The 27,369-nt window shown below is 40.0% G+C and overlaps 3 protein-coding genes across 3 annotated transcripts; 1 reads left to right on the top strand and 2 right to left on the bottom strand.

Annotated features, from left to right (window-relative positions):
- Window positions 1–8,232: 8,232 nt before the first annotated feature.
- Window positions 8,233–14,973, bottom strand: rab5ab (RAB5A, member RAS oncogene family, b). Its single transcript, XM_086037823.1, has 6 exons — window positions 14,772–14,973; window positions 12,855–13,053; window positions 12,075–12,226; window positions 11,477–11,599; window positions 10,144–10,237; window positions 8,233–9,249 (listed from the first exon to the last, which is right to left on the bottom strand). The coding sequence occupies exons 2-6, from the start codon at window positions 13,018–13,020 to the stop codon at window positions 9,134–9,136; spliced, it is 651 nt and encodes a 216-aa protein (XP_085893949.1). The 5' UTR covers window positions 13,021–13,053; window positions 14,772–14,973; the 3' UTR covers window positions 8,233–9,133.
- On the top strand, window positions 14,345–24,479 carry efhb (EF-hand domain family, member B). The gene is made up of 13 exons (XM_086037822.1): window positions 14,345–15,423; window positions 15,554–15,613; window positions 16,409–16,552; window positions 17,704–17,878; window positions 17,969–18,079; window positions 18,636–18,756; window positions 19,419–19,505; window positions 19,584–19,651; window positions 19,726–19,886; window positions 20,906–21,113; window positions 21,182–21,397; window positions 21,717–21,898; window positions 22,176–24,479. Exons 1-13 carry the CDS (start codon window positions 15,388–15,390, stop codon window positions 22,320–22,322), a joined length of 1,716 nt encoding a protein of 571 aa, XP_085893948.1. The 5' UTR covers window positions 14,345–15,387; the 3' UTR covers window positions 22,323–24,479.
- On the bottom strand, window positions 23,981–26,570 carry LOC147143341 (m-AAA protease-interacting protein 1, mitochondrial-like). The gene is made up of 4 exons (XM_086037824.1): window positions 26,420–26,570; window positions 25,469–25,563; window positions 24,723–24,872; window positions 23,981–24,261 (listed from the first exon to the last, which is right to left on the bottom strand). Exons 2-4 carry the CDS (start codon window positions 25,524–25,526, stop codon window positions 24,245–24,247), a joined length of 225 nt encoding a protein of 74 aa, XP_085893950.1. The 5' UTR covers window positions 25,527–25,563; window positions 26,420–26,570; the 3' UTR covers window positions 23,981–24,244.
- Between the last annotated feature and the right edge of the window lie 799 nt (window positions 26,571–27,369).

Raw genomic sequence — 27,369 nt, 5'->3', positions numbered from 1 at the left:
CAGCAGCAGCAATTTTCAATCCAAGATTTTTTTTGTCCTTTCTGCAGTATCGCAAGAACCCTCATCTTGAAGATGAACAAGCTAGCCGAGGTTCAATTCCCAAGAATCCTAAAGATTTTACGTCCATTCCAACAGAGGTGGCAAGTCCTCCTCTAATTTTAAACGGGCGTCCGTCAGCGGTTCCGACTTAACTCTCACTTGCATATATGCTTATGTCCGTCCGTCTATTTGAAAAATGTTCCCGTCATTCGTCAATCATCAGCAAAACGGGCGTCCGTCAGTGACGGACATATTAGTCGTATTATAAGTCATCACTGTATCATTATACTGGACATCACTGTTGATAATACTATACTTCCCACCTCTGACAATATCCTTCTATTTGTCTCTCTTATACTACCCCAGGTGCCAAAGGCGGGCAACAGCACAATGGCCATTTAATTGATGCCCACTTTGACCCAAAACATTTTTTTTAAAATTTATTTTATGATGTTATCATTGTATGGTTTGATAACAAACAGTATTAAAAAGTGATAAATTTCTTGAAAAAACACACCGCAAATGTTTATGGGGGAGTCTGTAGCCGATTAATAGTGCTTTGAGATGCGAGTGTTTTGGGTTCCGAACGTGGTCACGGAGTGAATTTCACTCTTATCTTAAGGCACCAGCGTATTCGAGGTAGACGGTAGGTAGGTAGACTTACGCGTCCTTATTCTTTAATAGTCCTAGCCTACCAGTGTAAAAGACATTAGCATTAGCAGCATCTCTTGACGAAAAAGCAGGGCGACTGCTAACCACAACACAAAGGAAACATCTGGAAGGTTCTCCAGCACGGACGTCATCACCATAATCACACCGTTGCTTTTTAGCGGCGCGCTCTCCAAAAGCAGTAACACAAAATGACGTGAAAGAACATTTTTGTGTCGTTTTCGTGCGTCCGATGTGAGCAGATGCTCTCTGTCTGCTAAATGTTCTTTGAGGTCGGCACAAAAGCGGCTCTTGATTCTGTGAAGCCCCGTATGCTAGCGTCTGGGCTTTTAAAGCAAATCAAATTAATTTGAGAGTCATGAATGTGGACAGCACAGCCGGGTGCACTTATCATAGCTCGCCACTTTTCATTTCTTAATCTCGCTTGATGTTTACTAAGACATCCATTCTTGTTCCGTAACTCTCTGAGCTCAGTGTCCACCTCACTTCCTTTTGTTTGTCAACCATTTTAGCTGTTGTTAACGCAAATCGCTGGCGTCAGGCCAAATCCTCGTACCTCCAAAATCATCACTTTTCAGGAGATCCCCAAAACAGCATGTGTGTTCAAACATAAACATTACAAGGTCAAAGAGAGAAAGCCGGACTCATTGCGTCTCCTTTTAGGTCCTAGTAGGACCTTTTTGGAACTTTGAGGACCTAGGCCGTGGCTGACGGGAAACTTGAGACCGCGCCGCGGCCATTGAAGCCTCACCGCAAAAATAGATGATAGATGATGACACAGGCTTCCGACTATGCTTATTCATTTTTTTTTTTTTTTGTAAGTTTCCCGTCATAGGCGGATGGACAGACCGGTCCGTCATATTTCTGAAGTCCAAGATAACAATAAAAGATGACTAAGTATTATGTAATAAAGTAAGGCAAAATACAATTCCCAAACAACTTTCTTTCTACTGTACGGCCATTCAGTAATACCAAAATATGTCCATTTAAAATAAACACTGAATGCTCATGTAGGAAATTAATTGAAAAAGATGAAAGTGAAGGACATTTTTGCTATAGTCAGTTTGAGGTTTATTAACATAATCTGTGGTTTCAGTTAGTTGCTTTTTTCAATTTGTTTTGTTTATTTTTGTTGTTTACAAAAACTGTTCTTTCAACTGTTGCTCTACTTAACGTTGCTATTTTTTGTTAAGTATAATAAACTTGGCAGAGACCCTGCATTTGCAACTTACACAAAATGATAATAATTTATTTCCGAGTCTTTTGCCATTATTTCATAGCATAAAATAAAAAACTAAAAATAAAAATAATAAATAGATAAATAAATTGTTCACCAAAGATTGGTTTACGATGTCGGATATGATTTTGAAATTCATTTTCAAGGCGCACTTTTCAAGAAAAACTGGACTTTATGAGGCTAGGTCAACCAACACCGTTGCTGGCTGGCTTGTTTAAACCTGCAAATGGATTTTTTGGGGCACTTTCAGAATATCATGTATGAGCGCTACAACTAGCTTGTACAGACAGGCAGGAGCTAAGCACATCTGCTGCGTCTGCAACAGCACCTCTGGTGAGTACGTTGTATTTTATTTACTCTTTTTTATCTTGATAAATATTGATTGTGAACTAGTTCAGCAGCTGCTACATCGTAGTGTAGAGGTTTGGAATTGTTTGTTGGAGATAAAGCTAATTGTGTTTCATGGTTTGGTTCATAATAACGGTATTCATCCTAAAATATGCAAAACGTCCCATTCTGCTCTTTACCAATGCCACGCATAGTTACACTGTAGTGCTTTTGTACATTATTTAGCGATGTGGTGGTGTTATAAAGAGGTGAATTAGGTCACTTAAATAACCACTGAAGGCCCAAGTCTGAGACACACTGCCTGTAATTTTACTGGCTTGAATCATAAAATGTGGGTAAAGGGAGTTTCATTCGAGACTCAACATTTTTTGAATCATCAGATTACTGTACATTGTTGATCGGTTTTCGGACAAGGAGCAATTTCATGTAATATTTAACGGCTTGCTCCATCCCAATGGCACAAATAAATGAGACAATTTTGCTCTTCACGCGCTGGAGAAGAATTATATATTAATTTAAGACGTGGAGGCTCCTTCTATAGTTTTAGCAGTGCCTAGCAAACGATACCTGAACTAGCTGAGGTAGAAAACCAAGACTACTCTTGATTTTAATTCCGATCCAAGATGACTTGAGATATGAATGACTCCACTTTTGAATTGTTCAAGATACGAGGCATCGTTTGATTTTTTTTTTTTTTGCTTTGCTTGGACTTGCGAGGGTAGATATGGACTACGAGTACTTTATGGAGGGAGTGACTCAACTCAGTTCACAACCAGCAGCAGTTTGGCAAATATAGAACAATTAATAAAAAAAGAGGCTTGAAACTCCCAATTGAAGTTTACTGTTAAACCAAACATAAAACAAAGAGAATTATTGTGTAATTAAAAAAAAACACATAGCTTAGATTTCAAGTTTGCTAGCTTGATGCTATATAGCATCTTATGTTGCAGTGCTAAAAACCTTTTTATCCCAATTTTTCCCAATGGGGTAAAAAGATGCGTTGTCATAACAGTTTTGTTAACGGAGCAATCACATACACGTGCAAAGAAAAGTCAACCAACGTTAGTATTTCAAAAAAATAAATGAATAAAACCGTCTTAACTTGGATGACACTTTTTGAATAACTGTCGCAACTGTCTTGTGCAATAATACCCCAACTGGAGACTTAAGAAAAAAAAAATTCTCAAAGCTTCTCATGGCATTCAAACAACATGACATACAGTAGGTGTCAATCAAAAGTGAACACTGTCATCATTATAGTCGCGGCTACAGCTCTTGTACTGGCTCTCATTAGCTTCTGCAGGTGACCTCTACTTAATCACGCCTCCTTGATGATTGACGGCTCCACCCATTATGGACTTATTCATTAGCGGCTCAGACAAGTGAGACGGACTCTTTGACTTTGACGCTTCCAAACACTGTGCGGTCTGTCCCAAGTTGGAGAACGAGGTAATATAGTACAGTACTGTGCAAAACTTGCCACTGGCTTTCTTTTTTAAAAAGAACCATTTTCACAGCATTCATTTTAACATTGGAAACCAGCAAATAGTGGGACAAAAAAACAAAACACATTTCCACAAACAAGAAGTAAATAAAATGAAGAACATATTCATTTAGGCAAAATTACATTTCTTAAAAAATTCCCCAAACAAGTAATAGCATGCATACAAAAACACACACACACACACACACACACACAAATGTCTTCATACTTTAAACTCATTGTCGGACTTGAGTGTGCGCGCATTAGGAGAAAGGCAGAAGAGTGGGTGGGGGAAATGTCAGATGTGATGGCCAACATGTGAAGAGAGGCTTCACACTGGCATGGCCAGTTTAGAGCGCCTCATTGTCATATCCTGGAAATATTCCGGTCACCGAAGGCAGAGATGGGCATACCGCCTTTGGGACGAACGATCCGCCTATGACGGACGCCCATTTTGTAGGCGATTAATGATAGACGGCAAACTTGACGGTGCAAGTGGTAGTTTGTCGAAGTTGTAAGAAACGTAAAGTGGTAAGAAACGGTAACGGAAAGCCCGTTTAAAATAATGGTTGGACCGGTCTATATTATTTGGTCTGGTCGGTCAAAATTGCGGATAAACGGACGGTGGAAAGGTACTCCGGCTGTAGGCGGAAGGTGATAAAGGGATAGAATTTTTTTGGAAAATGCCCAGCTCTTAATTGTACGTATTTCATAGCTCAAATATGTCTTCATGTGCAGTTACAGTGGGTACGGAAAGTATTCAGACCCCTTGGAATTTTTCACTTTCTGTGTCATTGCAGCCATTTGCCAAAATCAAAATAGTTCATTTTATTTCTCATTGATGCACACTCAGCAGTCCATCTTGACAGAAAAAAGCAGTAGCAAGTAGGATTTGATTGACAGTTGAGCGGGGCGGTTTCAGTGGACACGTCCAGAGCGTTTTTAAACTGGCTTGATTTTTCATGATTTTAAAGCCTCGTCTTATATACTTGATCATATTTCTAATTATTCAAATGATTCTCTGTGGTGTGTCACATTCAGAATACATTTATTTTCACTTTACAGACTTCAAGGGGGGAAAAAATGCTTGAGGCAAGTCTAATGCTCTTACACAAAAAATGTCTGGTAAGAAGAAATGGAGGCAGACAAGCAAAAAGCATATTTTGCCTTCATTTGAGATGTCACCTTAGCAGATTTTTTTTCCTTTCACTGTACACAGTAATGTATTTTTTTAAAAATGTAATTTGAGACTGTCTGCTCGTCTTCTCATCATTTTTTAGGGACTTTATTGTATACAGAGGTAATTATGAGTAGTACACTCTAAAAACAGTTGGGTTATTTCATTAACCCCATTTTTGGATTGTTTGTGTCGGGTCAAAATTCTGTTTTTTTTTTTCCTTATAAATTAACCCAATTGTTGGTGCAAATTAACTATATATTTGGTTATATGCCAGTAATGTTTTATGTTGGGTCAAAAATCAACCTTACAAGCCCATACACAGGGACCAGATGTACACTAAAATTAAGTATGACTGCCGGCCATGACAGCCACCGACATACTGTTCATGTCGACACACGCAGTATCGTGGTTAAGTCAACGACACTTTTGACATTTGAAATAATGTTCCATATTAACTTTATGCGTTTACTGTAATCCACAGGAACATTTCTATGATTAGCAGAGTGGTTCTGGTTACCTTGCTTGGAGATTGAAAAGTGTTGAGCGCAACTCTCCTCAAGAGGTCAATATAGCTCAACACACTTTTCAAGATGGACCCACAACTCATCACAGCCCGTGTGAAAGTGTGAGGCAGTTGTCTGGTGATGACCGCAAGGAAGCAATGCTTGGTTTAAAGAACTGAGATCAATTGTATACCGTTTTACAAATTCATCTATCTCATGCACTGATTTGCATTTCCTGGCTGACAGCCAATCAGAGTGATTGTCACTGACACCACTTTGCAGACTGCCGTTGGTGTCTTATTCATTCAATCTAAAAAGCAACATGACACAAAATACATAAATTTGCCACAATTGTAAACACTACTTTTTTAATCTAGATTTGTTCTCACTTCCACCATGAATGTGCTGAACAAAATTCTGGATACCTCTGCATTCTACTTTATGAGACCATGACTGCACAACAAAAAATTACCTCCCTGCCATGTTAACATACAGATATAACCACAGAGGCCGAGATGAAATTTGGCTGCCTACCTTGTGACCATGTCACATGCGTGAGGGCCGATTAGTGGCCCGTACTAAAATCCACATCTGCCCTTGCTTAATTGAGCCCTTTTTTTTTTTGCCCATCATCCCCTACTGTTATTGTTGTTGAAATTATGTCAACATCAAGAGTGATGTGCCTGAAGATAAATACAGTTTTTTAACTTTTGCTTGTCATACATTTTTGGGGAAGGGGCAGTATCCTTAGCATTATGAATAAATAACTAAATAAACTGGTTCAATGACCCAATTATGTGTTCATTTAACCCTTAATTTTGGGTCAAAATGGAATAATCCAATTTGTTGTGTTCATTTAACCCTAAAAGTTGGGTCAAAACTGAATAACCCAATTTTTTGGTTCAAATCGACCCAGGTCTGCGTCGGTCCTTTTTTAACACAACAGTTGGGTCAAATTTAACCCCAAAAATAGTTATTTTTGACCCAACTGTTTTTAGAGTGTACTTGTGAGCCCAAACCACAAAATCCAGCTAACACACAATGCTGAACGCCAAAGAGAAGCTCAGGAAACGAATGTAAAACATCTGCAATAATTATACAACTTCATTTGAAATAGAAATGGAAGCAACAAATACAGATACGCATATACAGTAGTATAAGTATACACTATAATAATAATATTAGTGTGCCTGGGAACTTTTAAATTGTGAAACAAACACATAAAATGTGTCCTTTAAAGTTTTGCCTGCCGATCCCCTCCAGGGAGCACAAGGGATAAGCTGTAATGAGGAGGCTGTCACCATGGTAACGGCAAGAGATCACAGCCGGTTTTTTTTGTTGTTGTTTTTTTTTTTTTTTTTTGGCGGTCAGAACATGGTAAAAACCAAATACAAGCTGACAAACTTTGATAAAATGTCATAACTGACATTTATTTATATTTCAAATAAAATGATTTAAAATGACGGATATTTCAACCCTGTGGTTAGAAGCATGACGAGGACGTTGTGACGCTGCACTACTACCCCCGCGTGGCGATATCAGGGAACTGCTCCAGAGGGCCACACGTTGATAATGCAGGTACACGGTCTCATCGTTTTACGTATTATGTCGTTTTCAGGTTACTAACAGGGCTCACCGAGGGCACATTTGCACTTGCTTTGTTTAACAGGTGGGCCAAAATATCTTAATGAATTATCCATGAGGTGTGTTAGAAATGTTCCATGACTGGTGACACTGGCCTTACACAGTTCAGAGCCAAACTACAAATTTTCCCCTTGGAAGTAATTCGTGACGAACACACTTCGCAGCCTTGCCTGCCGTCAAGCATGCTGGGGAAGACTCTTCCACGGCTTTCATCCTTACAGCCATCTTGATTGTAAAAAAAATTCAAATAAAAAAAACATATTTTTTTTGGAAAAAAAAAAAAAAATCACAGGGCCCCTGCAGGGCGGATGAGTAGGGAGGTTCCTTCAGCATGGCGATGTTTTTCTCGGCATTGTGAGCAGCTACAAGTCGCCCTGCAATAACTCTCACCTCTTCGGGTCTATGGACCACCAGGGACACGACGTACTGCCGATCTCGCCAGTGATCCACAAATTAGTTTCTGGTTAACTTCAGCTTAATTTAAAATAAACATACAGAAACACTTGTTTGTTTAACTGCCAGGAAAATGTGTAAATATAACTTGAGGGATGGTTCAAGTGACCATTGCTGTGTGCCCTAAGAAATTAGCTTTCGCCGTTTTCCTTAAGACCTTGTTTGGATCAACTTTCAAAACAGTTTCAATTTTTTTGTATTCGTTTTTTTGAGTTACAATAATTTTGTACTTTAGTGGGTATTTTTGGGCCACAATAAAAGTACAAAACTAATTTTGACCTGTATCGTTTGGCCACAAAAGGTACATTAATGTAAATGAAAATTGGCTCTAACAGACCACATTAGTTTGTGGTCACAGCAGACCTCAATTAGTTTGTTAAATCGAGGTTCCATTAGAATCCCACAAAGCTCAGAATGAAGCAATCACAATTTATGTTATAGAAACCCTAGTTTACGCTCTTCTAAACCATACGGCATGGCTATGTCTACGCTAGCTTTAGCTTAGTTGTTCTATTCAAACAACAGCAGCACGGTATTTGTAACTTAGTTAAAGAAAATGAATGTTTTATATTAATGAAGTGCAAAGTGTTCATCATACAAATGTTTACTGGCAATATGACTATGATTTTGTTTAAGCCATTGACCCAGCGAGAGAGCAAAGAAGGCGTACAAGAGATTCAATCTTTATTGAATTTATTAAGTTGTATTCAGACACTCAAAAACCGACCAGGCCCGTCGCGTGGTTAAAACCCATCGAGCCGTTCGCGGGTCACAAGCACTCGCTCGTATAAAATGAAGACATGATGATCAACACTGTGTGCAATGCGATTAAAAGTTCCTTTCCGTGACACCAGAGAGTAGATTTTTTTTTTCGTTTGTTTGTTTTGTTTTGTTAATAACACTACACAGGGCTAATTAGAATAATGATTTAAAAAAAAAAAAAAAAAGAAAGAAACACCACAGCTTTACCAGTTGGAGACGAGAAGAGAATGAATACAAAAAAAATAAAAATAAAAAGCATAACCAACTGTACAATTGTTCGGAATCTCTTTTGTTGCGTGGTCATTCCTACACGTGCGGTGTTGACTTGGCGGTGGGGTGAAATGATCCACGAATCCTCCAGGAAAGCAAAAAAAAAAAAGCAAAAAAAAAATCTCTCCTGTTGGGTTTTTGTTTGAGAGAACAGGAAAATGAGGATAAAGGCAGGGATGTGTCAGGATGAGAGCCATTTTGTGGGCGAGTGGCATTGGTGTTGGGTGGGGTTAGTTTACGACGAGAGGATGAGAGAGTGTTTGCGTCAGGCGTTGTAGTGATAACATGCATCCATTATACTGATGTACACATCTTTAAAAAAAAAACTTTTTTAAAAAGAAAGGAGGAACATCAACAAAAGAACAACAAAAAAAAAAAAAGGTTTTAGAAATGCAGCTATACAAAGTCTTTCGCTATTTCGGACTGGGGTGGTGAGGAGCAAGGTAAGGAAGCTGATGTGTATGTGTGTGTGTGTGTGCGTGCGTGTGTGTTGTGGTGAGGGCGTTGAGGGGGGTGTTTGTTAACAGAGACCACCGTGGCCCCTCCTAGTTACTGCAACAGCTGCGGCTGCTGGGTTGGGCCGTCTCAGTGAGGTCCACGCCCCGGTTCCGCCCGCCGCTGGCATTGGCTGCCTGGGGCTCGTTCTTGGGGAGCTTCTTGGCTACGATGACATCAGCACACAGCGTCGTCAACACCAGCTGGTCCCGGTGGCCAAATGCTACGTTCGACGGCTTTTGCGCTTCATCAGATCTCAAAGATTGGCTCCCGCATTGTGATACATAAGTAGGTAACAAATTACAACAGCCACCGAGCATTTACATTAAGACTCTTGCACTATTTTTGTATTTATTGTATTGTATTTTTTTTTTTTGTATAAACGTTTAGAAAGGAACATTGCAGAATTAATGTTTTGAGGCCGTTTTGAACGCTGTTGCTAAAAAAAAACAGCAGTACCCATGCTGTAAATGGTCTCTCGGAGAAAATTAAGGGAGGAGACTTAAGGCCCTTTCACACAGCAGGTAAATAGTGTTCCTGGTTTAAAGGGTCTTTAGTGCATGCATGTAAACGCATTTGAAAATACCTTCACGTTATGCGGAGATGATTAATGACAAAATTGTAATCGACGCTTACCAATGTGTGGCCACGCCATAAAATTTTTTTTTTTTTTTTAAATCCACTCTTACGTAATATACCTTTTCACATTAATAAATGCTATTCAGCCAAAAATAGATGGCGCCAAGCATCTGCATTTTAGATTATTTTTGATAGATTTCCACTTCTTTCCACTATTTCCTAAAAAACGGTATTGCAAATATAGAATATTGTCGCTGTCCTGTGAAAAACACTTCTGTCCATTTCATTCAATTTTCTTATTATTACGTGAATGGCGTTTCCGCGTAACGGACATTGCATTAACGTGAATTTTTTTTTTTTTTTTTTTAATTCCAAAATAGGACATAAGTGTTTTCACAGGACAGCGACGATATGCTGCATTGTGTATGCTGGCATTGTACCATACGTGGAATTAGACAAGTATTGTGGAGGAGATGCTCACCGATGTCCATGAAGATCTCGTTGACGTTCATGGAGGTCTTTGCCGACGTCTCCATGAAGAGCAGGCTGTTGTCGTCGGCGTACGATTGTGCGTCCTGGACACAACATCATCACAGCTCAATTAGACACATTCCTTCAGCGCTGTATTCAACAACAATCTTCACAAAGCATCAAACTACTCAGCCAGCGCCATGTTAAGACATTCAGTGGCTACTTCATTGGGTAACACAGTTTACCGACAGCCAATCAAGCACCTGAATCAAACCTTTAAAACTTATCTTAGTTTTGACTGACCATTTTTACAGAGTGAAATACATCACGTGAGCACATGTTTAGACTGAATATACTTAACCGGGGGTGGGTAAACTTTGTATTAAGAGACAATAATTGATTTTGGGGGGCCAGGAGTGCCAGGTTATTCGTAGAATTCAAATTTGTAATTGCATTATTTATAATTAATAAAATATGAATAATGATAATGAAAAAAAAAAAGATTTTTCAAAGTAAAAATTTTTTAAAATTAAATTTAAAGAAACATTTTCATAATTCATTCTAATTTTTAAGTTGTACTGTTTACATATAAATTAATATTTATTAAAAGAAATACAAAAAAATAACATACGTAAAATTGCTAATCCTACTGGAAGCTTTTTAATTTTTCATTTTTTACAATAAATCAATTAACCAATAATTTAATGAGAAATGAATATTAAAAACATTTCATTAATTTTAAATATATAACAATGTACGTAAAACGTCCTAAATTATTTGAATTAAGAAATACCCCGGACCCCTGGATATCTGCCTTTTTTGACCCGATCCCCCACATATTTACGCCATTTTTTTATTTTTTTTATTTCATGGCAATTGTAAAGGGAGTGTCAATTATTCAAAGATTTATTGCTGGCTCTGTCCCTATCCCCCACAAATAGTGGGGTCCTACTGAAATCCAGTCCCACTGAAATCCAGGCTTATTTTATGTAAATTATTTATGAATAGTTAAACATTTATTTAAGAAAAAAAATCAATGGTGCATTATTAATTGTAAATAGTAAAATGGTAGAATGCACAATAAGAAAATGCACATTTAAAAAATGTTTTACAATAAATCATTTGACCAATTACTGAATGTGAAATGAATACGAAATGAAATTAAACAATTTTTGTAAAAAATTAATTAAAAAAAAACCCTGCTACACTAAAGTAACAGATATCAGAGTACTGTTACATACATACTTGCTGGAACAGATTCAAGGAGCAGGCAGGCCGTACTTTTGCCCACCCCTGCACTAAAGAAAAAGCTGAACAAATATACGCGGCGTATTTTAACGTACCTGGAAGTCGAGCGCTCGCTTGCTGGCCAGGTCAGCTTTGTTGCCGGCAAGCGCGATGACGATGTTGGGACTGGCTTGCCTCTGGAGCTCCTTCACCCAATTCTTTGCCCGCACAAACGACTCCTGCGCAGGAAAACAGCAGCACCAAGCCACCCATGATGCACGCTAGTGAGGCTTTATGTGTTTGACTTTTAAATCATGAACCAAATGATTTGATTGGATTGTTTATGTTGTTCATATGCACCGCCACTGACTAGCAACCAATTCAGGTTGGACCACATTTCCCCAGATAAAAATCAACTGTGACAGACTCAATCAATCCAAAACGTCCATGCAGGTTATGAGTGTGAATACTTGTTTGTCTACACCTGCCCTGTGATTTGCTGGCAAAATGTTCAGGGTGTACCCCACTTCTCTTGCCAAAAGTCTGCCAGGCGTGGCTCTCACTCATCTGTAACCTTAATCTGTCAAAACGTATTAGTGTGAATGCTTATTTGTCGAAATGTGCCCAGTCCAACTTGGACCTCACTTCTCTGGCCAAACGTCAGCTAGGATAGGCTCGCTAAAGAAAATGCATGGATGGATGTTTGTGACGTACCTCATTGGTGATGTCATAGACCACGATGGCGGCCTGGGCTCCTCTGTAGTACATGGGGGCCAGACTGTGGTAGCGTTCCTGACCGGCCGTGTCCCAGATTTCAAACTTGACCGTCGTGTCGTCCAAGCAGACCGTCTGAGTCAGGAAGGCGGCTGGGGGAAGCGCAATATGGACGGCGGTGTTAGCATCAGCCATCTTTAGGGCACAACAATCATACAGTAGTTTCCTATTTGTCAGGAGAGCGAGAAAGCGACGCCAATACCAAAAAAAATGCAAGTAATTGATCTGCCCCCCCCCCAAAAGTGTTTATAACTGCCTATAATGTATTAATAGTTAAAGCCCTACAAACTATGATCCCAAAACACATTCAAATCTATTAAATTTAATGGGTTACAGATAGATTATAATAGAAATGCCACTTGTGCCGAGTAATAAAAACAAAACAAAAAAAACCCTCCAATTTTGAAGAGGACGGGGTCTTTGAATGCTGATTTTGCTACTATAGCAACTCAATCCTGAGCCAAGTGGCACACAGCAATGCTAATTTGAACCACCCAGCCTTTTATAAAACTTAAATGTATCCCTCACATCATATTTCCTCATTTTCGGGCAGTTAAAGCATACATGATTTTCTGTCTGTTCATTTTCCTGCTGTTGTAAATGAAACAGAAAGTTTACAGGAAACGTTTTTTTTTTTTTTTTCCTCCGATCACTGGTGAGATTGGGAGTATGTCTCGGACATGGTGCAAGTAGTCCACTGGGACAAGACAAGACCCAAACCTCCAATGGTGCTCTCCTGGAATTCGTGGAACTGTCCCTTGACGAAGCGGAGCACCAGACTCGACTTCCCCACCGCCGATTCCCCCAGCAGCACAAGCTTGAACTGGCAGATCTTGTTGCCGGCGTTGGGCCCATTGGGTCGGGTAGCTCCGCCTCTACTTGCCATGTCACTTTCTCCGGACTCTTCCTGTTGTGGATGCTGCGGAAACACACGGGGAAATGGAACGTCAACACCTGAACGTTTAAATAATATGTACAATCTAAGGCACAGGTGACAAAATTCTTTGAGGTTGTCCTCCGTGAAACCACATAAATGTTCAATGGTGAGTGCTCCAACGCCCCAACTCCCAAGTTTGGTATGTACCTCGGAGTTCAACCGACATATTGCATACAGTGAAGATACAAAATGCAAACAAAAACACACTTATCTTTTCTGTAAGCAGATACAGATAAGACATTTAAAATGAAACATCATTTCATCATTTTGAGACACACAGTTTCTCTTCTTTTTAGGAAATAAAAGATGTAAACAACTAGGCGTCTGACTAAAGAACTGCATTTACCACTATTTTCCTTTGTGATTGACATCGTCAGATTTAATCTAGCTAATTATTGTGCATCATCACGCAACACTTCAAGCTCTGCAACACCCAAACATCTTGCGCGTTTTGCGAGTCTACATTTTAGTTGATAGTAGCGCTGTGGATTTGGCGTGCTCACTGACAACAGTCACTAGCTAACAAGAGACTTACGCTCAGTGAGCAAGGTGCATGTGTCACTGTCGATCTGCTCAGTACACATTGGCTGAAGCAGCTATAGTCTTTTCATATTTTAGCAATTACAACAGGTTAACAAAATGTGCACCACATGGTAAACTGTGAAGAGTCACACCTTCCAGGTGCCAGTGTTTCACTACACAGCGACGACCCTGATAGCAACGACCGTTCACATCGACTGAGTCATCGGAATGGTTTGGCATTCCCAATGTCACACGACAAACAAACATTGGTTGCTTTGACAAACTCAACAAGTAGTTGCGGCAACTATGACAACGGCCATGATAAGACCTCATATTAATATTCTCATTCAGAGCCCGCCATCGTCATCATTATCGGTCACAGGTCCAAAACAATGGTCATAATACTGATTTCTGGAAAATAATGTGGGACAGGGGTAGTTTCCCTGGCTTTTTCCCCAACATGAAATTACATTACCAGATAGGCCACATGATTAGTATATCACAGTTGACTGCTAATTACCGTCGTCTGCGTGTAACACGCGTTAAAGAGCAAGTTTAATTAAGCAACTTGTTCTGTTGTTGTTGTTGATTAGCGTGAATTAGCACAATACTAGCGAACGTTAGCCGAGCGGCTACCTTGTAAGTTCGTAACGCCGTAGCGAGAGACGTATGTTAGCCGGTGACAAAGTCGACTTGGTGGCGTGTGGTGCCATTCGGATACGCCGACACACCGAGCGTATGTGTACAATTGCATGTTTAAATGTCGCTTTGGAAAACATTAATATTATGTGAGGTCGATTTGGGTGTGTACGGCTAATGACAGCTATCATGTTAGCCGTCACTGGCTAACAGCTGTCTAACGTCACTATCCGTGCGCTGTCTTTTGGGTCAAACAAATGCGGTCAAAATGCTTCACAAGCGTCCATGTTTATCATCATAACACAAGAAGTGGGGCCAAATCCAACCGGTCGGACCTGTCTGGGTCACCACGTTAGCAGGTTAGCTCGACCCCCTCCAGCGTCATCGTCAGCGGCGAGCTAAGGCTAGCAAGCTATCCCGCTATGGAGACGCTGCGCTCGGGGTTGGACGTTTGTTTAGTCGCGGCCGCTACGGGTGGAGTCCCCCCCCCCTCCGGTTAGCCGCCAGCTAGCTGTCTCGTAATCGTCTCGTTTACTCACCCAGCCAAGAGACGACGCCTCTTCCAAATGTTGCTAACAGAGTCCCCCCCAAAAACAAAACTACGCACTTTGATGTCTACCGGGCTTAGTGAAACATTCGATTTTTTTTCCCAGCAGGCTCCGCCACTTGTCTCAACTTCCCTGTTGGCTTTGTACGAGCGATGATGACAGATCGTATGACTGCAACTGGCAACCCTCCTACGTCTCACCGAGCCCCACCAATCATACGCTCGACTCCGTTCTAATCATTTTGGGATATTTTAAAATATGCGTATGAATTCCTCGCGGGATAAAACATAAATAAGCGAGAAATTAACACAAAATGGCGATCTTTTCATACAGTAGAAATGTAACTCGTTCGTCTACACGTCATTCAAAATTTTTTTTTCTTTTTTTCTTCGAAACATTTTCTACACAAGTTTACCTAATGTCGCGTTTACCGGGACGCGCTCTTATTTTGTGTTCAAATGAAAAGTATTTTAAATATATCGCCTTGTCGCCTTTGAAATGTTGCTAGGCAACGACAAACTTTTTCTGAAGCCAACCCTCATGGATCCCCCGCAGGGAACATTTTATTTTTAGTTGCATCCAAATTATTGAAAATATTAAGGTGAATATGTCAGACGCAATGAGGATAATACACATGCCGAGGGTAAGTCGACTTGTACGTGTTGTTGTCTGAGTTTAGCCACAGAACGCCACGGGCGTCTGACTTTGATATTGTGTGCAGATCTGTATTTTAAACAGACATATCATTTGTACCTTTTTCCCCCAAACGCCAGGCTGGAAAACGAGTCCCTCTTGGATACAGAGCAGCTGATTGTCTTCAAGAAACAACAACGGTAAGTTATAATAAACCTTTTTTTGAGGGACCCTAAAAGTCTGGTTCAAGTTTAAGACATAATGTCTTAATGTCTTACTAAAACTAATGATTAGTTATCCATGCAGGTTTTCAAAATACCTGAAAAAATATTTTAAAACTGAATACAATGACAACAAGTAAACGCAAGGATTTGTTTAAAGTCCAAATAAAGTGGACAATTGCATTTGTGTTCCCGAAGGTCCAAACGATGGAATTTTCTTGAAATGTATGGTACTAACTCGGAATAGGGCCTCAGAGCCAATCCGCTAATTTTCCGCCTCTGAGGTAGTATCAGAGCCACGATACGAGCTAAATTCTCCTGCCCGGTTGTGTTGAAAGCAATTGTTCCTGTCGGGAGGCAGTATATTATATTCAGTATGAATGGCACTGATGCAGAATGCCGGGACAGGGAAGTGACACTTACTTCCCCGCCCTGTCATGTTGAAAGCAATTGTGGCTGTCAGACAACTATTTTATGTCACAACAGATGCTGGCAATTATATCTTTCATCTAATTGTTGGATGGATGCAGGATGCAGTGTCACAAGGCACGCTGTCATGGGAATATCCTGCCTTTGCTGGCAGATTCTGCAGTCTGGATCTGACCGCACAAGACTGGATCAACATGTGAAAGAATATGAATACTGATGCTTTTTTTTTTTTTGGGAGTATCTGTAGATACTCTCTACGGTCATATTGCAGCATATCCTTCGTTTCACAAAGCCATGATAAATATGTCAAAACATGTCATTTTTTCCACTTTGTTTTTTTTCCAGGCCCGGACGCCACCTGCAGTTCGAAAGTACCACAACAGCAACAAACCGGGTCTCGGCATGATCCGAGTCCACCCCGGGAAGGCCAACGACCCAAAAGTGGCCAACACGCTCATTCACGGCGTTAGCACCAAGTCTCCGCTAACGGTCAGCTGGTATTTGAAATTCCATGGATGAATTTTCTATTGCACTTGTCCTCACAAAGGGTCGCGTGTGAACTGGAATCTATTCCAGCTGATTTCTTGGAGAGAGGTGGGGTACACCACAGGGACAAACAAGAATTTATACGTACGGAATTTCAAGAATATGTTCCCAGCAGGCCCACTAGTTGAAACACAATATTCTGATTAATTTTGCGTTTGTGGAATACAAATTAAGTAGCAAAATGCACTTGTTTTTAGCCATCTATGGCATTTTGTTTTCTGTCGAGTGAAAATGACATCACAACTGCTTACAACGACCAATCACAGCTGACCTGTTCTCTGAACCTGAGCCGTGATTGGTCGTTGTGAGCAGTTGTGATGTCATTTTCACTCGACAGAAGACAAAATGGCCGCCCCCGGAGATGGCTAAAAACGAGTGGATTAACACTTATTCCACAAACGCGATATTTATCAGAATGCCCTGTTTCAACTAGTGGGCTTGCAGAAAACATGTTCTTGAAAAAAATATGTTTGCGTTGACTTCCGCTTTCAGAACGTGAACAAGATTGGCGACCCGGTCCTCTCTGTCATCTGGTTCTTTGCATACTCCTCAGCATGACTAGTTGAGAGCACGCCAACTTTCTCTGTGCATTCAAGACATGTCGGTTAACTCCTGTACTCAACTCCCCAAAAAATTCCGTCTTCTGTTTTTCTTGAAAATGACTGCTCTTGTCATCAACGTTTCTCTTCACAGCAGAATTTGAAAAAGGCATGACTTGGACATTGGCGACCGGATACCTTTTTCTTCCACTTGGTGTCATTTCAGAATTATGTTTTGACGGAAGCTGTCATGAAGCCTAAGCAATGGTAGCCCATTCTTAATTAAAAAAATAATACAAAAACAAAACCCCCACACAGATAAAACACCCAGAGCAATGACACAGCAAAAAACATGGGGTCCGCACCAACATGTCAAGTAGGGGACCGCAAAATATCATCCCGTGGGCCGCAATTGGCCCCCAAACCGCAAATTTCATATCAGCACTTTGACTCATGATGCCTAATATTAGAGATTTTTTTCATTAATAATGCTTTATATTATCCAACATATATTACTGCAAAAAATGACAGCTACTGTCATTTTATTCATGACAGGCTGCGGTCACGCTCAACCCACCACCTCTCACAAAGTTCCAACAGAAGCTGCAGGAATTCAGCGAGGCCACATATAACTCGCAGAAAGCGGCGCCACTGGGCCGCTCGCCAAACCGCGGCGGACTTCCCACCTGGTACAACGAGAAAACCACGTTTGGAATTAAAACTCAACAAGGTGCGTCACTTCAATCATCTCTTAAGGTTTTGGGTTTGGTTGATTGCTCATTCGTCCTTTTTATCGTTTTTTTTTTCTTCTCGTGTGCAGATGTGCATGCCGGCAATGTGATTTATCCTCCTAAAACTTTGGGAGAGTTGGAAAAGGAGGAACAGGAAGCGCACAAGGCTTATGTTCGCAGTCACAACGGATACTTTGTTGGTGAGAACTTTGCATGTATTTAAAAAGCAAAAAGATCATCAAGTACAGATGTATTGTCAAAACCAGATTTCATCCAGATCGAATGATTGTTCAAAAAAACAAAAATGTTCAAAATTGAAAAAAAAAAAAAAAAAAAGGACCGGTAATATCATCCACCGAATTGTTATGTATAAAGATAGATTTAGGATGTATTGACAACCGAGTTTAATCTAGATCTGATCCAGATTGCCTGTTTAGCAGAAATGTAAATCTATCTTACAAAATGAAGTCAAAACATTCGAAAAAGAAAACAAGTTCACAATCCACAAAAGTAAAAAAAAAAAAAATCTGCTTCAGACATTAAATGTATGAAATGTATGTAGGGTTTTAGAGATTTATGTCGGTTGAGTTTAATCTAGTAATGTAAAATAAATTGTTAAATTTGTGTGGAACTTTGTTGAAGGTATTAACCCAATAATGGTCTAATGTGATGTAGATTAATTATTACAATAAAATTTTTAAATTTGTATTACAACATAGAACAATACAATTTGACACAATTATAATTGTGTTCCAGGCGAACAAATAGACAGGAAGTACAACTATAATAAAGACAGTTGTTTTGGGATCCAGACGCCTTATCACAAAGACGGAGGCTACGTCGGCAGAAGTCTGCGTTGGTTTGGAGAATCCACCAGGTGACATGAACAGCAAACGTTTTATTTTTTAATTTTGCACTAGCTGCTTTTTTACTAAGCCTGACTCAAACATTAGCAGCCTTATAATGATGTAAGATCATGTGGCTGTGGTGGTTGCCGAGCAGCAGTTGCCAGGAAACAACTGCCCTTTGCAATTTCGCAATCATTCAATCATCATTTCATCAATTATAATTGTGATGATGTTGAGTAATGCACAAAGATGTGCAAGACAATAATGACAAATGTAATGAGAAGCAGCAACCCAAACAAAAATGTATTTTTATTAAACTCCTCATGTGAAAAAAAAAATCTTGTATATTTTTTCTATTTGTACATATTTTATCAAGATTCTTAAATATTTATGTATTTTATTCATAACTTTATATTATCTATTTTATTTTGATTATTTTATATAAAGCATTTATGTTATTGTTCAATGTGCATGGTTTATTTGTTATTGATATATTTTAATAATATATTTCATATTTACATTTTTTGATAAATTATGGAATAAAAAAAAAAAAAAAAATTCATAATAAAATGCTGATTATTTGGAATAATGGGAAAGTGTTGCATGTACAAAAAAAAAATGTGCGGTTCATATTCCAGCATGTTGAATTTTTACCTATAAGTGTTTATTTAAAACTTTTTATTTTCTGAAGGTTGTACAATCCAAACCCAGAGTGGACGAGATCTCCAAACAGCAGGGAAAAGTTGGAACAGCAAATTGGAAACGTGAAAAACAAGAAGTACCTTTTTTAAAAAAATATTTCACACCCAATATCTCGAAACTTCAACTTTTATAACTTGTCATGTGATTCTCCCAGGAGAGGAAACAATGTTGAGGTGTCTCCAGACCGCACCTTTGGAATCATCATACCACAAGATGAATACAGTGAGTTTTCTTTTTGTGAGAGTGGATGGCGTGAGCTGAGATGGGAACGTGATGTTGTACACATGTTTGCGCAGGTGTGGGGGATCTGATCCACCTGGCGCAGCAGCCGGCGGGCAAGCAAGTGCGAGCCGGCGAGCGCCGGCGTCGCCTGGCCAGGGCCGTGCAGAACCGCCTCAAACTGATCAACTTGCAGAACTTCCCGTCATTGCTGCAGGCCTTCAGGCACTATGACAAGGTATATGCGGACTCGCAGGCCTGGGATTGGATCATTGGGACTTTGGCCCAGCGTTTCACTTTTTTTAAGAATTAATAATCTTATCAGAAAGTGAATTTGGTTTCTACATTTTTAGACGATTTTGCAACTTCATAAAAAGAAAAAGTATAATTATGATGTTAGCAAAACACTAATGCTATGCTACTAACTTGAGACCTGGTCCTTCAATCGGTGCAGCACTGACCTATACAATTATGACCTAAATTCTAGAATTTGTTTCATGAAATTAGATTAATTCATTACCAACACTCTCTTCTTTTCATTTCATAGCGCTCCTCTCGGCTGCTACGTATGCCGATGTTTTTTGTCCTATCAAATTTCAGCCTCTGTGTGTTGCCATGTCAAGCTAATCTGCCCAAGGCCTTCATAATAAGTAGTGCCGGCCCATGTAACTTCAACTGTCAACAATGCTAAATTAATGTTATGTTTAATGTTAATGTTTAATGTTAAATAAAAGTTTCTTTAACCAATCAAATTTTTGAATTCGCCTCCCATGGCCAGCCCACCAAAACACACCTGTAGTGATCTGCACGCATTTAATAATCGACCTTTTAAAAGGTTTTTGTGTTCTTTTCTCCTTATTTGATAAATAATCGATTGTGACGGATGATGTACATGGCACAATGGGAGGCTGTTATATTGGGTTTTTGTTTTGTATTTATGGTTTCTGTAGTTTTGATGTGATAGCGGTACGGTAGATTACTTGGAGAAATCCTTACTGAAGGACCAGCTACCCATTGCACCAGGTGCCACTGTTACCACTGCTGGGTGAGAAAGTTTGGTGAGAAGTGACTAAGTCAACTTGGACAAACTACTAGCGTCAGTGAACACAAATATATAGCTACATACCGTATGCGTAAAATGAAATAGGAACGATCTCTACAAATCAGGAATTAGTCTGCTAACTAGACGGCCCGGGAGATGGACTGGCAGAACTGCGGCGGCCTAAGCGCTGACTGCGAAGGCGGTTTTGTCCCTAGAAAGGCAAAGGGCGCATCGACAAGGAGGACCTGCAAGAAGTGTGTCGTCACTTCAATGTGAACGCCAGCGAGGCCGTCCTGGACGACGTGGTGGACGACTGCGACCTCGACCGAGACGGATTCATCAACTTCATTGAGTTCGCCAACTTCCTCACCTTGAAGGAAAAGATGCCGCTGGATAGACGGGAGCAGCAGCTCGTCATGAACAGTGAGTTCCACGAGTGCAGAATTTTGACAACGGAAGACAATTCAACATTTCCTTTTATGTCTATTCAGCCCAGTTCCAGACCGGCTCAGACTATGACCCCAAATTGCGATCGTCAGGACTTCCTGGTTCTGGCGCTTTGTTGAAAACTGATGACCTGGAGCCCTTCCAGACTGGCAGCTCAAAGAGGACCGTGAGGACCCTCAGACGACCCGAGTCACACTCAGACCGCTTCATCACAACTGCCTCATTCATTGGGGCCACTGCGGGGGAGCCGCAAGCATATAGTAAGTTACCAAGTCAAGTCACTATTATTTAAAGAGGGAAGTCAACCCCAACATATTCTTTTCCAAGAATATGTTCTATGCATTCCCACTAGTTAAAACAAAGCGTTCTGATAAAGATTGCGTTTGTGGAATAAGAGCTAATCCACCCGTTTTTAGCCATCTCTTGGGGCGGCCATTTTGTCACTTCTGTCGACTGAAATCGACATCACAGGTAGCGCAGGTAACAACGTTTGAAATTACTGTACTTGTGTTATATATAGTAGAGGTTAAAGCGGGGGACACTGTACCGGAACATATTCCACCCATATTCTCTTTTTAGACACTCGCACCTTCGGGGTACCGTCGGTCCGCACGGACATCGCGGCTCCGCGCATCCGCAGGATCAACGACAACGTCAACTACGGTGACATGAACAGGGTGGTGGACCTGCTGCTGCCGTCAGTGTACGAACGCCGAGGGGTCTACCAGGACCAATTCTTCTGCCCACGCTCCAAGAAAGAGGTATGTGATGTTGATACGTTGGATTATTGCAAAAATCAGCATACACTGACACTTCGTATGCTAATAAGCGCAATTTATTCATGCGAAATGAAAGTTAAATTGTCCCAAATTGGTAATTTTTTTTTCTAGTTTCTTGCCCGACGTGCTTACTTTGACAGGCGTTTTCTGCTCACTTTTATGAAAAGTCGATTTATTTTAAATGCGTCCATTGGCTTCTCAACTGAAAGAGCCTTTTTTTTTTTTGTTGCATCACAAGTATTCCAATTCCCGTCGACAGATTGCTGAGATCTTCGGGAACGTGGGTGCGAACATTCCCGAGGAGACGTTCGAGGCGGCCTGGAAGCTGGCGTCCATGAGGCATCCCGACGGCGAGGTCTGCGTGGAAGCCTTCCGAACGGTACTCAAGGAAATCAAAGCTCTGTAGTTAGGACAGAAATTGTATTTTCGCAACTCTTTTTCATTTGGGTACCAAATGTGGCATTTTATGTCACTATAAAATCATAAAAAGTGTCATAAACCAAGAGGAAAATTAGCTTTACTTAGCCTGGGAACAAAAACGTGTGTTGCAATACTGTGGAAGTGTAATTGAGTCATGCAAATGATTTGATGTTTTTTTTTTTATCATCTGTTCTGTGTGAATATCATATTTGATGTCTAATTGCATCAAAGAGACAAAACAGTGCATTTATGGCCTCACTGAGCCCTTTTGCCATCACTTTCCCTATAAGAGGATTAATGAAGCGTCTCGTTGGCACGCCGCCTCGACTCGTTGACACTGTGAAATAGTTTTAAATAAATCAAAATATTAATTAATAACGCGTGCTGCATGCGATTCTTTGTGTCTGCCGCCATTGAAAATGGAGTGACGCGGCAGCGTGACAAATTGTTTAAATGCCGTGTCCGCCGTCATGTTGACATCGCGTCAGTACGCGTAATCTCATTAGTACGCCACAGGAAAATTAATCATCTTGCGTGAACTGATTGTAAACACGAAGAATGACGCAGAGGTCTGCCGCTATATTCACGTGTCTTTTTAAATACATACGTTCATGTGTTGTATTCCTCTTACAACAACACAAATTGGAAGGATTCCGCCTTTGATGACATTTAAGCTGTGCCTTGTTGGAAAAGTTCATAACCAAAATTCTCTTCTTGAGAAAAAAAAACGGTTTTCAATGCCCAGCCCTAGTGATCAAATAATCAAATTTGCCTCACTAATAATGTAAATGTAAATACTAGGTTAGTATCGCCAATATCAATAAGCTGATACATGAAATTCCTAATCTGAATGCATTTTCACGATCTTTTACGTTTTTGGTGTCTGTTTTACTTTAGAATATCAATTAGTAAAAAGAAAAAAGATTTGGACACATTCACAAATAAATAGAAATACTTATCAGAACAATTTTTGTTCACTTATTCACTCACGCTATAGCGTAAACACAGCAAGTATCGATATCCCTTTCACAATATTTATTTAGTAATTTTTTTCAAATTCCAGTAAATGTATCCAGTTCAGTAACGCACTTCTATGGGAAAAATGTATGCATCAAGGTTTAAACATAATCTCTACTTTTTGAGTTGGCTAACTTGGCCAGTGGCACTGAATTAACTAATGCTAAGGATGATTTTAAAATATTGCTTTCACCACTATTAGTTGTAGTTGGTGATTAGAAACAAACAGTCAGCAAATTTTCCTCTGCAATAAAACTGCAGCAATGCAGATACGAGAGAGAGAGTAACCCAAGTATTGATCTCATTGCACTGATATCGATTAATATCTATACCAATGTCTGTATTAAATTCTATCAATATCAACATTTGGACTAATCTGCCCATTACTACTGCTAAATAATAGAATGACTTTGGCATACTAGTAGGTCTAGTGGCCATGTTCATACTACCACCACCGCTACTAGTACTACCACTAGTGGCAGAAAAAAATGTTACTAGTGAGAGGCAGTCTTTCTACTTGTGGACTGAATTGACTTTCCAGAGAGGACAAAGGCTGCGCACTAGTACATACAAGGACCTTACTGGATGTCAAGGATATGGAGAGAATAAAAAATACTTTTCAAATAATTTCAATTCAATTGTTTATTAAAAAAACGGTGAATGCAGTTTTTTTTACATGTTGTATAAATAAGTTCAATGATATCATGAGAACTTTAGGGGCTTAGAAAGCGCCACAGTCACATGTTCACTTGTGTATACGTAGCGGGTCATGAAAGGCCAGAGCATTTTGGGTTTCTGGAAAGTTTGAATGCCATCAAAACATTCAGTCAGTTGGCTTCCAGTTCCAGTGCCAAACTGTGGTCACCATCCAGTCCGGAGATACTCCCTTTGTCAACTCACGATGGAATCTGACAAACAAAGGGTACAAAATACAAGTTTATCATGTAGTTGGTCACACGAAGTTACATTTGATTCAATCCTGATGAGTCTTGCGTGGTTGGCAAGATCAGCCATTTAATTAAAAGAAATAGATCTATCAAAACAAATCCTTATGTATCTTGTGTGTGTGTAGCTCTGACCAGCTTGATCATTCAAACAAATTCAATAAAACAAGATATAAATACAATCAATTGTGATGTCTTGTGTGTAAGTAATTGAAACAAATACAAATCATAAATAAATAAGTGGCATAAATAATTAAAAATATTATGAAATTGTATTATTCAGTCCAGACATAATGATTACACATTTTAAACATATTGCACAACTCAACCATTTCCCATTTATATTCATTCATACATTTTTTGTTTTATTTTATTTTGTTACATACATTCTTCCACCACATACAGCATTTTCGGAAATGACGTACTTAGTCGTAGACGGCCGTGGCCACTTTCTTTGGCCGGGCACCGTCTGGCCCGGGGGGACACTCGGAATATCCTGGTGCCTTCGGGGTCGTCGGGACCGTCCAGCGTCGTCAGATACCAAAGCCTCATAACGATAGTGCAAAACTTTCTACCTGCACACCAAACAATACAGTGAACCCCATGTTTATCACGGGGGATATGTTCTTGTCCTTAGCTTCCCTCCCAATTCAGCTACTCATAATGTAGTCGACTTTGCCATTATAATTTTTCATTTCCTTACTGTCCTAACATTTATTATTGTGTGTAAATGCCAAAAGCTGAGTATTAATGACTTAATATCATTTGTGACAGGTGGTAGTGCATGTACAAGTATTTCTTTGCTCATGTGTGATTTCACGTCAATTTGTGCTAGCGTGTTGTTTAGGCTAGTATGTGAGCTAATACCGTTGATGAGCCTCATGTGAAAGTGGTTTGTTTGTGTTTAATAATTTAACTACTAGATATCGTGGATTCATGCTAAAAGCATGGTGTTGATACTTTGTGATCATCTCCGCATGGGTGGCGACATTAATTCTTTGTAGATATCCGCAGCACGGCTCTGCTACCTTTATGCTAACATGTAATGCAAAACCCCATAGATGGGCTGTCAAAATTAGCATAGTTGTAACCTGTTATGGTAAATGGTAAACATTCAAACCACTGCTACTTGAAAACATAGCAATACAAGCAAACCCGTCAGCAAACTGACCGTGCACTTCAACAACCATGGAGACATCCTCCGGAAACACAAATATGATGTTGTCCATGAGGCCTGATGCTGCCTATGATGCTGTATCGGATCATCTGAAAACAACAACAACAACAAAAAAACTCTAATAAAAAATGTAGTATGTTGTATGTAATGTAATGTTTTCGGGGCGGCCATTTTGCCTTGGCCTGCCACTTACTGTCGACTGAAAATGACATCACAGTGCCTAAGGGCTCAGCTTGCGAACATCACATGACCAAACCCTGAAAACAGGTGAGCTGTGACAGTCGTTACCTGAGCACTGTGATGTCCTCTTCAGTCAATAGCGAGCGGAAAATATTCCGTGAGGCAAATTATTGTAAAGAAAACGTAGGACTAGACTTCCCCTTTGAGTAAGTACATAATTGGGTTTCAAATAAGGGTTTCAAACAATGGTTCGGGTTTAAAAGATGGTTTTAAGACAGGTTTCAAGTTTGAATTGGGTTAGCTTCAGACAAGGTTTAGGGTTTCAAATGAGTGTTTCAGGTTAAGGTTTCAATCAAGGATTAGCGTTTTGAGGTAGGGTTTCACATTTGGATATGAAGTCAAGGTTATGGTTTCAAGTTACGGTTCAATTTAAGGTTTCAAGTCTAGGGTAAGATTTCGAAGTAGGGTTTTAAACCTGGAAAAACAAAGGTTTCAAACAAGGGTTCAATTAGCAAATTAGGTTTCAATGCAAAGTTATGGTTTCAAGCAATAGTTATGGTTTCAAGATAGAGTTAGTTTTTCTAATTAGGATTTATAACAGTTTGGATTTCAAGGTAGGCTTTCAAACCGTTGGGGTTCGATCTTGATTAGGGTTTCATTTTACTGTTTAAAGTCACTGAACGTTACAATTGAGTGTAAGCCTCAGTGCCAGAGGTGGCTTGAAATTACAAAATCTATTCTAATCGAATGTGTTATATGTTTTACCCGCTTCACTCCTCTTTCAAAATCATCCGAGTTGACATCCAGGTCGAAGTAGAGCTCAACGAGGAGAAGGATCACTTTACACCGGATCCATGTGATAGGATCCGGGATGCCCACCACCGAGATGTCGGGCTGCCGGTCGGAGCTTCCTCCTTCCACACCGTCAGCGCCCGGCTGCGAACAGAATGTTCTTGGTGCAGGGAAGACGAGCCTCCCAGTGTTCGCTAAATGCGTCCAGCGGTTGAACCGCCGCGCGGGACAGCGAGGCCGGCTGCACATCCCGGGTGAGCTCACCGCGAGCCCCCGGCACGACGTGAGGCGGCCGATCCGCAGCACAACAGCTGGGACGAGGCGGCGTTGGACCGGGAGACCGCGGACCACACAACCGGTAGGAGAGTTGAACCCGGCGCCTTAGCTTTCAACTTACACAAGTCACCCCATTTTCTTCCCCACAATGCCCTTGTGCTCATGACATGAATGCAACTGTTGCGTTCAGGAGATAAGGTACATCGCACAACTACACGCAAAAGGTTCGCTGTTGTGGACTAATGCTGCGTTTAGAGTCACTTGTAAGCGTTAGTAACAAAATAATAGTCATTTATAGTGTAGTTACTAAAGTCGAGTGAATGCCACAAAAAACATTTAAAATGTAAATAATACTTTAGTACTTCTACTATTATTATGTTTATTATGCACACGTTACATATAACAATGATAAATTATTATTAAAATGATGCCTTCATTTGGTTGTGAGACGTCGTTAAAAAGTTACTAATTATAACAAAATATTATAAGCAGTTAAAGGTCAGTTCAACTGTTCAATACAGTATTCATCACTGATTTAATCACATCAAAATTTTAATTTACAGATGTTATAATAAATATATTTTTAATCTGCCCATTTTAATTGATGAAATTCACATTTTAATTATTTTACGGATCAATTTGACTTT

This window comes from Filicampus tigris, chromosome 8 (assembly GCF_054856515.1).
Source record: "Filicampus tigris isolate MCC_2025a chromosome 8, RoL_Ftig_1.0, whole genome shotgun sequence".
NCBI lineage: Eukaryota > Metazoa > Chordata > Actinopteri > Syngnathiformes > Syngnathidae > Filicampus > Filicampus tigris.
This window is presented reverse-complemented; position numbering and strand designations above follow the sequence as displayed.

What these genes read in the sequence shown, in the direction of transcription:
- rab5ab (XM_086037823.1), bottom strand. Translation starts at nt 13,020, where the DNA reads ATGGCAAGTAGAGGCGGAGCTACCCGACCCAATGGGCCCAACGCCGGC. An exon ending in TCTATGACATCACCAATGAG is followed by an intron (nt 11,600 to 12,074) that starts GTACGTCACAAA and finishes TTTCCTGCGCAG; the next exon opens with GAGTCGTTTGTGCGGGCAAA. An exon ending in CGAGATCTTCATGGACATCG is followed by an intron (nt 9,250 to 10,143) that starts GTGAGCATCTCC and finishes ATGTCATCGTAG; the next exon opens with CCAAGAAGCTCCCCAAGAAC.
- efhb (XM_086037822.1), top strand. Translation starts at nt 15,388, where the DNA reads ATGTCAGACGCAATGAGGATAATACACATGCCGAGG. An exon ending in GCACCAAGTCTCCGCTAACG is followed by an intron (nt 16,553 to 17,703) that starts GTCAGCTGGTAT and finishes TATTCATGACAG; the next exon opens with GCTGCGGTCACGCTCAACCC. An exon ending in TGGAATTAAAACTCAACAAG is followed by an intron (nt 17,879 to 17,968) that starts GTGCGTCACTTC and finishes TCTCGTGTGCAG; the next exon opens with ATGTGCATGCCGGCAATGTG.
- LOC147143341 (XM_086037824.1), bottom strand. Translation starts at nt 25,526, where the DNA reads ATGGACAACATCATATTTGTGTTTCCGGAGGATGTCTCCATGGTTGTT. An exon ending in CATGGTTGTTGAAGTGCACG is followed by an intron (nt 24,873 to 25,468) that starts GTCAGTTTGCTG and finishes TTTGGTGTGCAG; the next exon opens with GTAGAAAGTTTTGCACTATC.